General features: G+C 42.6%; 1 protein-coding gene across 4 annotated transcripts in view; it reads right to left on the bottom strand.

Moving 5' to 3' along the window:
• Nucleotides 1–12684, bottom strand: part of adcy9 (adenylate cyclase 9) — a 36637-nt gene extending 23953 nt beyond the window's left edge. For 3 of the 4 annotated variants that reach the window (XM_046407794.1, XM_046407784.1, XM_046407801.1), the window contains exon 1: nucleotides 8521–12684. In XM_046407794.1, coding sequence (XP_046263750.1) covers nucleotides 8521–10399 — 1879 coding nt within the window. In that variant the 5' untranslated portion in view covers nucleotides 10400–12684. The remainder of the gene's footprint in view (nucleotides 1–8520) is intronic. The other variant, XM_046407778.1, reaches the window with a different exon arrangement.
• Between the last annotated feature and the right edge of the window lie 1835 nt (nucleotides 12685–14519).

Raw genomic sequence — 14519 nt, 5'->3', positions numbered from 1 at the left:
TTTAAAATACACAAATACAGGCAAACACACACACAGACACACCTGTATGGACAATTTAAGGTGTACATGCAAATGATTAAATATAGTACGGGCAGGTGACTCATCTGTTCTGCGTTTATTTGATTACAGAAACGACCTTAGACCTGTACCAACAACAGAACGCTGTATTACATGGACAGTAAGCTGCCAGGAAAGACTAGTCAAAAATTAGATGTACTGCAATCAGGCTAGGACAGGGTTTGGCACGCTTATCAACACTGAACACACACACACACACACACAGAAACATTTGACTCAACACATTCTTGAGCAACAGGAATGAAACTTATCGTGAAACATGTGGGGTGGATGAATAAAAGAAAGTTGATTAGACAACTGTGTGGGAGAGAGAACGAGTGAGTGCCACTACAGGGCCGTGAAGGGAGAGCAATGTGGAGAACAGCAGGAAAGGTTATTGCAGGTCGGTCAGGACAGAATGTGAGAGATGCAGAAGATAAGGAGAGAGAGAGAGAGAGAGAGAGAAGACAGAAGACTATCAGTAGAATCTGTAGACAGCTCAGCAGCCTCTCCTCACACTGTACTGCTTCATTAGCCACTGGCTGACGATGTTATCCATCATCTCTCTCTCTGAACACACACACACACACACACACACTGTATTAATGATAACAGAATAAAGATGTACCTCATATAATACTGCACCAGTGCATAATTTAAGTAATTGTATGTTCGTACAGTACTGTACAGTATACGCGTATCTCCCTGGAACGTCTCACACAGAACTGCACTGATAAGGCTTTTCTCACCTTTCAATGTCTTTAAACCTTATTAAATTTGTCTGCTCAGTGATATTATAGAAAATGTCTGTTAAAAGTTACCTCGGTCTGTGGACAGCGTGTATTGTCAAATGTAGAGGGAGCTAATGTTAAAAACTGAATGTGAATTAAAAATACTCTGCCTGGTAAGTGCATATGGTACGCTTTGGAAAACAGTTGGCAGTCATGTAGAGTACATGCAAAGGACTAAAAAAGCAAATCGACCCATGTGGTCTGTTTAGAGCAATAAACAATATTTCATCACTGCACAGAAGGCTGAGATATAAATGATTGTCCGGATGACTGACAAAATAAAATGTAGATCTAAATTTATAAATCTGGCATCCAGTCCAAACTTGTATTTAATAATAAAAAGTATATTTTTTATTAAATATATTTTTTCATTTGCTATTTTATTTAGAGGCTGGTGAGACTTTCACAGGAAGTAACAGCTCTTGAGCACAATAAGCAATGCATTTTACATTTGTTTACATATTCATATTTTAAATGAAGGAACAACTTTGCAGTAGAAGCAAAGCAGCAAAAATGTTTTGCTGCTGTCATGGATATTAGCGAAGAGGAATTTGACAGAGAAGACAAATTTCAGAAAATGGTTAGCACCATCAAGTCCCATGAAACACAGTTTAGAAAGGATTGGTTACTGATAAAACATGGACCCTGGCCCTGTTTAAATTTCCTGCCACAGAGATGACCATCACACCGTCACATAGGGTAAAGATCGCTGATTTTCTCGCTGATCACCACTCTAACAATAACAATATGGGACCCCTTGACCAGTAAATTCTGGCCTGGTCTCCCTTCGCTCTTCTGCTTTCATATATTGAGCTATCACATTACTGGACAGCACAACAACAGACAGAGACAAACAAACACACTTGCAAGACCACATCTTCAAGCCATTACAGTCGACCTTTGAACACTGTAGCGACGGCGCTGCTGGAAACCAATGAGGTACGAGTAGCGACGTCGAAACAACACCATGTTGGGTGACAGGCCTCAGGGCAACTGTCTCCTCTCAGCTTTACACAGAGCACTGTTCTCACACAAACACACATATAACACAGACACACAGTGGAGGGAGAGATGTACTGTATGTGTACAACGAGACATAAGTCATACTACTAAGGCAGTGTGTGTGTATGTGTGTGCGCCCATCCAGGAGGAAGGCGTTGCAAAAACAGAGGGAGAAAGACAAAAACGGGAAGGGGAAAATAATACTGAAAGGCCTTAATTACTTTCCACCCTCACTTGTCAGTGATAAATATCTGTGTATATACATGCGTGTCTGTGGATCTAAGGCACAAAGACTTTGTTGTATGTCCTGGATATCTTATCTTTATTATAAAACACACACACACGCATACAGTGTTTGACTGGTCAATGCAGCGCTGCAGGTCTGATCGAAAGGTGAAGATCTGAGGAAGAGGCAATTACACTGCAACAGACAGCGAACCTACTGCTGTCTGTCTCTGCTGTAACTCTGCACCTCTTCCTCACACTGTCTGTAATAAAATCCGAGTCTACTGAAAACAGCAAAAAAAACTCTGCAGAAAGTAGACATGAAATACTCCTCTCTTTCTCCTCTACTGCTGTAAGTGTGGACATGCGCGAGGGCTGATTTCATACATAGGAGCTTTTCAGAGATAAGGAAACCTGTTAAAATCAATCACTTCTTTTGGGTACAAAAGTGAAACCAGTTAATATTTGGAAAGCATGTCTGAAATGGCCAACACTGGATCAAAACGTCCCACACTCCAAGTGTCCCAGTAAGTCATCATGACAGTCTGACAGTGAGCCAACATGAACAGTACCGGGATTCTGAAATTGTAGGAGCTGAACTGATTTTATTTTATTGATTTTAATCAATTTTATTATTTACACCTGTGTTTTTATACCTGCCATGACATGTCCTTCTGGTGTCTTTATGTCTTTGGTAAAGCACTTTGAATTTCTTTGTTGTTGAAAAGTGCTACAAATGTTTCAGCCCCACCTTCTGTGGAAAAGACTCACTATGAACACTATAAAAAGAGGCAGTGATGGTAAAGAGCCGATGAAAAATTTCCATGAAATTTGGCGCTTCGATCAGGGTCAATGAATGATGGTGTATTATGGTGATGTGGAATTTCCATGACTGCATGTGAGTAAACAGGAAGAAAGAGGGGATTTTCACCAACCTCAATCTGCAGAGAAGTGACTGCCAATCAACAGAACTATTGACAAGTCCATCAAGAGTCCATCTAAGTACCATAAAACACTAAATAAATAGTGAATATATAGTGTAGAATAGCAAAGCCCATGACCCACTGGGACTGGCCTGGTTATGGTTAAGGATCTGCCATTTGCAAGTGCATACTTAGGTGACGTATTTGATTTAGAGCAGACTACCCAGCCTGAGGGCATAGACTCCCCACTGGTGAATATCTACACTGACACACAAAAAGACAAATGCAAGCAAGCACCTGCAAATACATAAATACGCACACACACAAACAGTACCTCCAGACTCACACAGATCGAAACTGACAAGGTGCCAGTGCCAACCTAGTGATACCGTTGGAATAGTTCAAAGTCGCAACCTTCAGTCTGCAGTTATATACTGCTATGCTGCACTGTAGACTAAAAATCTAGACACAGACACCTGGAAACTCCACAATCTAATTCCCACCAAGCTACAACACTGAACAAGGGGAGCCTAAAAAGGCATTAACACAGCAGATACAGGCAGGATATAAAGACCAGCTAAACAAACACCCAGAGCACAAAGCTACAGTCCTCACTACCTACAGTGAAACACTGGTGTGTCAGTGTGCTACGAACAGAAAGAGACATGGCAGGACTTGAAAGGAAACAGCTGGCAGAGACAGTCAAGCACAGGGGCTGGGCGCAACTGATGACATGAGTGAAGTTCAGGTATAAGACAAAGCAGGTAAATGGACAGTGTAAATATTATCAGCATGTCACTGGATAGAACTAGGAAAAGGATGTGGAAAAAAAAACAATAAAGTGTCGCTCATTCTCACGAGAGAAGGATTGGGCACAGAAGTGGGAGAAACCTACATAAGTCTGAATGTGCTTTCATTAAAAGTTACCAAAGATTGCAAAGATTAAATCAACAGAGAGGATGAAGGAACTGTTACACTGTAGGTCCAACAGTTTCAGTGTGAGCCAAACAATCACCCACATCATGCATTTGGTGATTTTAAGACCATCTGATTGAGTTTTTTTTAAAGAGAGTGACAAAGAGGGGCACGTTGTCTTCTTTAGAGATTTAGAATCAACAAATATAGCAACTCTGTGTAGCAAACTGCTCACTGTGAGAGCAGCACATTCAGCCACACTTAACGCAGGTAACGACCTGCAAAGTGTGCAAACAGTTGGCACACACTTCACATTTGGCAGTGACGAGTGACCACTTGTGATTGCACTTCCACACTCGATATGCAAATAAACACAAACGCCACTGGACGCAATGTTTCTTAATACAACGAAAGGAATAACTTAAGAAGGTCCAAATAATTAAGACACAAAGCAGACAGGCTGGTATGGGGACCAACACTTTTTACACAAAGAGAAACAACTTAATGGTTTGCATTTAATGCTGAATTTCCAAGAGGACACAAACAATTCTGAATTTGCTGCAACTTCTTTGCAAAGTTTATTGAGTTTCTCCTTACTCAACAACTCACAAAATTGCATGATTTTTAAAGGGGTCTGAAGGGACACTGCAGTTATTAGTTCTAACGGTGAAATCAGCTGAAACTGGACAAAGCGTAATTCATTATTCCTGTTTTTGTGGCTTCTTCTTTTTGTTCCGCAGAGGAAGTCATTTGAGTTGTCATTCCATCACTGTGGCCAAACGCACATTCCCCTACACACTGATAAATGAATGTGGTCGTATGTGACCAAAACCACATCTAAATGTGGTCTGAGTGATCGCTTCTCAAATGCGTCCTGAATGCATTTTGAGTGCATTCACACCAGTACTTAGAGCTGTCCGCTAACGACTGGATCACTCAGGGCGGATGCTGTGTGAAAATGAGGATGCATCACATTGAAAGCATTAACAGAAACTGTAACATTCAATGCAATTCCATAAGATAATAACTGTCTATTTAGATTTTGTTTATTGCCTTCTATTTTTATATGTTTGTTGGTTTTGTCTTTAATTGACTGTTAAGCACATTGGAAACCTGGGTTTTGAAATGTGCTATATAAACAGTTTTTTTTATTATTATATGGTAAAATGTGTCAATAGTGCAATAAGGCATCACTTGACTGTCAGTTTACAAGTGGCATTGGACATTTTTAAAATATGACTTTGCAGTAATGTCTTGTTTTGTGCAATCTACAGTATAGACTTTTCTTGACTCCATGGCTACTGATTTTTTTTACTCCTGCCTGTAGAATAAATTAAAATATTTAATATAAGTATGTTCAGAAAATGACAAGAAGAAGAAGAAAATTTCATTCATTCTAATTCCAAAAATGCATTGTGAATGGGCAAGACTTTAAGACTTTTTTGCAATGATCATCCTATGCTCCTATGCTTGTTTGAGTACGACCAAATGTGCCATTGTGTTTTATTTTGCATTTTTTTAATCTTTTCACATTTTGAATAACTGCATCATAATGTTTTAATACCACTACAATGTACTATAGAGTTCAGACTTACCCTAAATTTCTCATCTTCCTTTGAAATAGCATGCTTATTTTGACCATTTACGACCAGTACACAGTCCTTTCTGCAAACCTGCAGTTAATGCATTTGTCAATAACGGTATGACTCATCCTTGCATCTTTCATGAAATACATACAGCCAATGTGTGAAGAACTGCCAGTCAACTCTTCACAAAATCTACATTGCATTGACTGCAATGTGACAGGAGATTGTTTGTTACTGCATCATTCCTCACAATCCATTTCATAGATGGCTGAGAAACAGCTCATTTCTGAAGCAAACCATAGTATCTTACCATTTGGCTGCATTCATGGTCAAACAAAGCTTGGTTGGATTAGTTGGTTTAGAAAGCAGGGTGATGTGTATTTAGGAGCTAACAGAGAGAATGGCTGAAAGCACGCTATCGTTCTGCCTGCTGGGGGATCTATAGTAAAGCCCTGACAGACAGACAGCACTAAAGCAGTGTTACACAACAGACCACACGTACAAGGCTGGGTGACAGGTGAGAGACTGAGGCAATGAATGTGCTAACACAATGAGGACGAGGAAAAGCAGAGACAGAGAGAGAGAGAGAGAGAGAGGGAATGGGAGAGAGATGTGGAACATGAAGGAAAGGAGACAGAGAAAGAGAGGTAAAGGACAGAAAGACAGAAACAGACAGAGAGAGGCAGGGAAATAAAGAAACACACCAAATAATTCATTTTAGCAGCTGTGATAACACTTAAGTATAAAGGAAGCTGTAAAGAACGAAAAACATAGAAAGATAATGAAGGTGTCAGACGAGGGAAAGAGGCACCATAATTTCGTAACTGTCTGTTATTAAATCTACTGGGGATTATTAACTACTGTATGACCTCATTTGAAACCATGGGCCTGACTAGCTAACAGCTGTTGTGTGCTTTGAATGAAACTGAAGAGAAAGGAAAACAACAAAGAATTAAGTAAGTAAGCAAGAAAGTAGGATGTAAGTAAGTACTGCAAAAAAAATGATTATGACAGTGAGTCAAGTGATAGGAATGAGTGGTGCTAACATCTTCGGAGAGTCTCCAAAGAGAATGGATTTTGTCTTTAGAGGCAAAGATGTCTTCAAGATGCACTCACAGTATTCTGCTGGTGTCACAGATCTCTGGCAAATGACAAATATAAGCTGAGTAATCCAACATCATGAACACCTACCAAAACTGATTACTGATGGTTTATTCAGAGTTCTACCATTCTCTCCAATATGTCCCACAAAGCAACAGATACATCAATATTTCCATCAACAAGAAGTGACCTGTCCATTTCCCGAGAAAAAAAAAATGAATCAAACCCTCTTTCTCTTTGCTAAAGAAACAAACTGTACATGTCTTCTCTTTCTCTTGGGCAGGAAACTGTAGCTCACTGTTTCATTGGGAAGAGTAGATGCCAATTTCCCCTTTTCTCTCCCTTAACAAAAGCTGCATGTCAACATCTCACTCTGTCACTGTTCGCCAGTCTGGAAACAGAGAGCGATGGCACCATTTAGTGCCAAGTGTGAATACACTCTGACATAAGGCCTGACAATAGAACAGACAGCCTCTTTTTGCAAGAGACCTAAGATTAGATGGCCCAAGAGGAATTCCCTGCTGGACAGATTAGTTCCATTGATGCTGCTTTCCACAGAACACTGAGACAGGCTGAGTTTGTGTGTGTCTGTCTGTGCGCATGTGTATGTGGACTAAATATGAGCAGGGGGTGTTGAACAAGGTGGAGAGAGTCAAGTCAAATTTCTTTTCACATTTCCTACCCTCTGTCTCATGTCTGTCTGGTCCCATCCCAAGCGGTGGGCACCAAGATGATAAACACCTGTTAAATCAAACGCAATCCAGCAGCATACCTGCTTAAAAAGAAACAGTAAAGCCAGTCGGCCTGCCTCTTATTAACTGCAATTTCTCCTTCACAACAACAAGCCACAGTCAGTGTTATGAACCAGAGAGTAGCTCCAACAGGGGAAATATGGCCCATAGAGGTTGGACACTTGGACCAAACTGATTCTGATTGTTCAAATATATCAGCCACAGTCACGTCTTCTGTGCTGTATACTCGTCCTGTCTACTTGTACCGTAGGTATCCATTAACATTATGTAAGTTTGCCAACATCAGCATTTGTCTGTAGTAAGGATTTCAAATCCATTTGTTGTATTTGGAGATTAAACATTCTAATCTCAATGAAACAAGCCTCTGTCATTCAGATATGGACCTACAAAATAAATCTGCAGAGTACTGCTCCAAAAAAACACATTAGAATTTGTACAAATCTGTAAATAAATAAATGAAAGAGTGAGAATTAGAGGAGAGGGGCTGGATACCGTTTTTACAAGATACTATTTGGCAATACAGGTCATAACAGAAAAAGTACTATGTTATGTACGTTATGTTGGGCAGACTAATCATGACCTCAACTGGTTTAGTTATTTCTGAAAACAATTTTACAGGTAACGGCAGCTGACATCTGATATTCGTTAACTGCTACTGAATGCTGAATGATACACAAACCAAAACATGTCTCTCTTCCTGCTGCTCTAATCCCTTAATCTTGAAGCCTGATCTCCTGCTTGTATCAGTGGACCGTTTCAACAGGACTAACTGGTCAGATAACATATTTTAGTGCTGTCTAGGCATGCAGTGACCCAACTCAACCCTGATGACCATGTGCTAACATGCACATTTTCTGACAACGTATGCATTCAACCTTTATCCTCTACATGTTACAACTTCAGTCAAATGCAGTCCTGCCCATTTTACCATCTATTTTTAGCTTTTGCTCCATTGTTCAGCTTTTTATCACAAGCTCAGTGGACTTTAAGATAAACACATGTATTTTCTGTAATTGCAAATGTATATTTTAGTGTAATAAACGTTAATCAGTAGAACCTGTGTTCAAGACCAGTGATTCACTCTTTAGGATTTCCATTGATTTCTATGGCTAAATGTTTTCCTTCTGCACACTGTTTTTCAGAGCTTGAGAACTCGGCAGCCACTTACCCTTCAGTTTCTCTACCACACTCTGCCCGGCTCTCTCTGCCACTCGCCCATCCTCCCTCTGATAATGGTCATCCAGGAATCGGGCAGTAGCTTCTGAAAGGTGGACTTTGCCCGCCACACCTAGCTGTTCCATCAAGTTAGCCAGATTGACATCATTTGACCATACATCGAACTTGAAGCGCTTTATTCCCAGGATCCCACACAGGACTGTGCCCGTGTGGACACCAACACGCATGCTGACCGTCTCACAAGTCTCCTGGCAGAACTGCTCGATGGCCTGGATCATGCCCAAGCCCATCTCTACACAGCAGTAGGCGTGGTCCGGTCTAGGCTCAGGGCAGCCAGCTACACAGTAGTAGCAATCTCCCAGAGTGCTGATCTTCTCACAACAGGTTAGTTCACAGAGTCGATCAAAACGTCCAAACAGATCATTGAGAAGGCCTACCAAGGCCGGTGCTGACTTATTGGCAGACATTTTGGTGAAACCCACGATGTCTGCAAAGAGGATACTAACAGGCTCCATGCGTTTCATGTTGAAGGGCCGGAAGATTATCTGTCCACGGGGGATGGAGGTCTTCTTGCGTTTGTGGTTGTTGTGAGGGTGATTCTTGGGATTTGTGGCACTTTGGGCTTGCGAAGCTCCACCACTTCCTCCACCACCCACTGAGAGAGCTGAGGCAGAGCAGGCACCAGAGGAATAACGCTTGCCAGAGCTCTCGCCACAGCCCTCATCATCGCCTTGCTTCATCAGTTCATCAGCAACTCGCCGTGGCATGACTGAGTGGATCATCCGCTCCTTCAAGGCCTTCTCCACCTCTAAGTCTTTGCCATGCATGATAGCTTGGCCCACTTTCAGGAAGGTGCTGCGGGAACGCACCTCCGACATGATAAACAGGTGGATGCCAATGACATGGGCGCACAAGTGGAGCAGAGCTTTGGCTGGGCCCAGCCAGCGGAGGGTGTCTCCTTCCCAATCAGAACCTGAATCCCCTAATCTTGTCCCCCATTCGTAACTCCTTTGAAGCAGTGGTAAGCATTCTAATGCCTCAAATAATATAGAATACAGGAGCCCCAGCATCACCGAGGCATACAGTCGGACATGGAGGACACTGTATAACAACAACAGAACCTCCATGCACAGGGAAAATGTGCCCACAGGGGAGATGCACGTGGTTGGAGTTGGAGCTAGTTTGTCTGAGAGATGTGAGGCATTCCCACCACCTGCCCACTCCAGCTCAGTGTAGCCAGCAGTCTGTATCTGTGGAGCTAAGGTGATGGCAAAGGTGACTGCAATCAAGAGCAAGGAGGTTTGGTTGTACAGCCAAGTATAGGGCTTGGTGAAAGTGAAGAAAAAGAGGAGCACTAGGAGGACTAAAAAAGAGGCTGTGGGGGCAAGGAAGGTCATGGGCTTGCAGCGGTTACTATTGACCCCAAAGTACACCCCCCAAAGTACAGCTGCCACTGCCAGGTAGAATAGAACATAACGAAAACGCCGCTGTGTCTGAGGAAAACACCTCTCTTGGCACGCCTCTTCCAAGATGGGAGAATCAAACTTTGGGTCCCAGCACTGAGCAGCAGAGCGTTCAAACAGCGGCGGTGCCTTCCTATGCACCCTGGAAGTGGAGGTCGCAGCCGGTCTGGAGTCTGCTGAGCTGCAGCTGGAAGAGATACTGTATTTGTGGAGGTTAGGATTCGTTTTACTCGGAGCCCCACAGCCTCCAGCTCCTCCCGCTCCACTCTTGGCAGCCTGTGGCTCATGTTGATGCACGTGTGGCGCGCTGTTGGTAATCCGCACGGTCACGGCGCCATCCCCGCTGGAGTCGCAGCTCACTTCCGTGCCATGCAAGAGAAGCTGCCGGTGATGTTGCAGAGTGGCCATATTGACTGGTGTGACGAGGAAAAGGGGGGCGGTTCGGGGGGGGGGGGGGGGGGTATAGGAGAGGTGTTTAATATTAATATTATCGTCTGATGGCGCTCGGGCAATTAGACTCGGTGCGTGGGCGACGTGTGTGCGCACATGTGGCACGGAGAAGAGAAGGGAGGAGAGGGCGGCGGGAGAATGTCAGGCAGGCAGGCAGGCAGAGTGGGAGAGAGAGCAGAGGTGTTTGTTGGAATAATCACACTGCATGAATGGTGAGCACGGCACAGACGTCTTTACTACGCACACAGCAGCCTGCACACTCACTCACACAAGACGCGCCGTTCCAGTTTCTTGAGCAGTTCATTATCCGACCCCGGGTTTGCGTCAGTACTCACATTACATGTATCCTTCTCCAAAGAGGCTCTGGGTTTGAGCCCGGCTTTCTCTCCAGCTGCGGTAAAAACACTGTCATCACTCTTTCTGCCTCCTGAACTGAACATCCTTCTGGGAAAGGACTGGTTTGTGATGCAACGGTTTTTTTTATGCCTTCATCAAGTCAGTCCTGACGTTACATGACTGGAAATGACCTCCTCTGGATGTGCGCAATATTTCAATACCGCTGACATTACAAAGTCAGGAAGCTTCAGGAAAATGCCCAGATTTTCCTAATTCCCAAACAACGTTGTTTGCGTTGAAAAACTGCGTTCAGGTCTAGGGCTTCATTGTGTGAGCAGATGCAGATGGAGGCTGTACACAGTTGGCGTTGTGCACAGCAAGTGACTACAAAAGTTACGCTGTCCCTCTTATCTCCACAACATGCGCGACAAATGGCCCATTCGCACTTCCTTTCCTCTTGTAAAAACAGTCAAAAAGTCTTGTCGTCATGAACAGCGATTAGTGCTGAAATAAAAATGTGTGGACGTTATGAATTCTGTCATCATAAAGCATTAAATCTTCAATAAAAAAGTTATTTTTCAAAAACTTCAAACCTTTTTTTAAAAAAAAAAAAACAAACAAAAAAAACCCTTCTTAGTTTTACACAGAAAGTAGTTTGTTCTACACAGGCTGAAAATAAATGTTGTCCTAAAACGTGGACAAACTATTTATTCCGTAAATTAAAAAGTGAGCGATCTGTTATTTTGGCAGCTTTACCTTCCTCTGCACCCCCTCTCATGCATGGCTCAGTGTTTTAAGGATTTGCATTTCTTATTCCCGTACATTCTCCTTCCATCTTTATTCCAGCTGGCCCTTGAAAATATTCCAGACTGGGTTATTTTGGAGTCCTGTCCAGTCCAAGATCCAGATCATAAGAGGCCTGACAGGCAGGCCTATTCCCACGGATCCAGCCCCGTCCTTTCCTGAACTCCCTCTCCGGATCTCCACCGTATATTCCCCCTCTGCCTTAAAAAGAGGGGGTCGGGGAGGGGTATGCGCTATTCAAAGACGCAAAATCCGAAAAGAGAAGCGCAGAAAATACCATCCGCTGGCCCAAATTAGTGTCGGTTTGCCTCTGCTGGGAGTGTCTGCAACTTGTTGCGCGCAGTTGGCAAAATATACAGCTACGAGGAACAGCCCCGGTCGGAACAGCCTGGTCTATAAATAGTGATGATCAAAACTCTTACAATAACAACACCAACGGCGCTTAACATCTGAACGCGTTTCTTCAACTTAATCTGTGTAATCACAGGAGCGCTTAGTACAAATAAAGGTAGTACTTAAAATCACGTCGTAAAACGCATGCAAAACGTCACCGATAGGCCCCCTCTAGTTTCCAAAAGCTCCCAAACTTTTTTTTCAAGGCCGTATTTCCTGCGTTTGGAGAGGAGACCCAGTTAGGAGTCTCTGGTTATTTGGAGCTGAGGCTGGATTTCCTCCCCTCGCATTCCCCCATGAGCAAAGAAGTAGAAAATCCCTTGGGCAATAATGGAAAACTCTTGTATATTTCTTCGGTGGGATTATCAAAAATCGACACAATCCTTATCTTAAGCAATTCCTTAGGTCTGGATAGCACTAGTTTTCGCTGGCATGCATGTGTCCAACAAACACAACACTGTGCGCTCTGGCTGTGGTGCGTCCTCTTCCGTCCGCCGCTGGTTGCCTCCCTTTCCCCCCTAATACAGCTCTCTGCTGGAGTTGGGGGCTAAATAGAAACAGACCTTCAGCGGGTGTTTTTTGCGGTTGGGTTTCCGTCTTATCCGGGAGAATGTAATATCTCCGCTCCTGTCGCTGCTACCATCTTCGCTGTGACTGGGTCGGAAATCCTCCCCCAGCTGTTGTGGCGGTGCGGGTTGGTGGGACCAGCCTGTCAAGTTCGACACGGTTCAAAAAAGAACGGTTTCCGGTCTTGGCTTTCAATGAGCCCAATGAGACAGTAAAATATCCTCGCGGGACTAAAAAAATTGATTTGTGCAGGACGGAAGTTATAAAAGCCATAAAATAGGCTATAGGAAAATTCAAATAGGTTATTTGTGGGGTAATCAAGTATCATTTAACATGGACAGGAGCGTGTGGTTCTACCATTAGAACATAAAACCTAAAAAACAAATAATGATTAACAAGTTTTAAAAACATGCACAACGACTTCAATGGCTTACTGCTAGAGTCTGGGGTTTACAACAGTGTTGTGACAGACTCGTCACTGTTTCTTAAATTTAACGAAATGCATTAAAGTATTAGATACACAATGTTGATTTTCCAACAGATGGATAAACCAGTAGTTAACTGCGCCACAATTACCTTAGAGGGCTCATTTTCATATGTAAAAGTACCCTGAACGGTGAATATAAAAGCACTGGCAAGTCAGTTGAATTAAACTATTTGTTGATGCGTAGTACACATAGAATCCACGACTCAGCGAGCTGGTTGTATGTGGACGCTTTTCATGTTATATATCCGATTTCACCTAATCCTCTGCAGCTGCTTTATAACATGCTTTATAGCATGCTTTATAACTTGTTCGCTGGCCTTTGATCAATATTTTTTTTTTCTATTTACTGAATTATTACTTATATTTGTTTTTATTTCAGGTATGTGTCTACCAAGAGAACTGGCGTCATACAGCCTAACTTAAAGTTACCATTTAAAAGGCCAACTGATGTTAGCAAATGGCCAACTTGTAGCGAAGTAACCAGGTGATTTCACTGGTACGATAGCACTAGTTCCTCTATAAACTAGCATTGACCCCGATCCTCTGTTTCACAGCCTAGTACCAAAGTAAAGCACAAACAATCCAGCGCCTTTAATTTGAAGGCATGCCTTGCCCTCCGCTTCCTCTCTGGTTGTCTCTAACTTGACAGCTGGTGGTGGTGGGTGGGTGTCCAGTGTGGAGCTGTGCTGCAAGTCACATGCGAATGACTGCCATTATAAAGCGGCATTACTGAGGTTTTCTGACTGATTTTCGTTGCTACTGTTAAGTCATTATAACTCACTTCACATTCACCACTGAGTCAGTCACTTGTGCACAGAAACATTAGCTACATTGCAGGCGTGTCACTTGAAGAAGTTTTGTTTATCATTATTATCTTGAGTTTCATTCTTTGGACCTGTATCTATTACCTACTCAAGGAAAGGTTGTCGAGTAGTGGTCCACTTTCTATAATTTGAATTTCCACAGTATTACCTCATAGATGCAAACACATGTTGGATGTCTTTTCAATGTGATGAGGCTTCACAGTACAGTGAAAGGGTGTGTTAATCAGCTTGGTGTATTGACTATAACGTACTAGACTCTTAAGCAGTGTGGACCAGTTAGTTTGATATGTTAGGCGAGCGGTGAAGTACAGCAATATGACATCACATTTTAGTATTATAATATATAGACATGTATGAAATGAGATACTAATTAGCTTACCCGACTTGAATGACCATTAAAGCTAATTGTTATTAAAGCACAGGTGGAAAAAAAAATGTACAAACAGAAAACTAATATCAAGCAGCAGTCATGTATGTGTGCCAAAGGTTTTTAGGGAAATGTGGTCTAACTTGACAATGGTTTGTGAGATAAAACATGTTAATTTTCTTGTTTGTTTATTTTTGTTTGTTTGTATGGAGTGTGGGCATTTCTTCAAATCTAACACAAACTGTAGAAAAGGACTATGAAAGGACCTTGTAAATATGATAAACATTTAATCTTCAAGGC

This window comes from Scatophagus argus, chromosome 2, assembly GCF_020382885.2.
Source record: "Scatophagus argus isolate fScaArg1 chromosome 2, fScaArg1.pri, whole genome shotgun sequence".
Taxonomy (NCBI): domain Eukaryota; kingdom Metazoa; phylum Chordata; class Actinopteri; family Scatophagidae; genus Scatophagus; species Scatophagus argus.
This window is presented reverse-complemented; position numbering and strand designations above follow the sequence as displayed.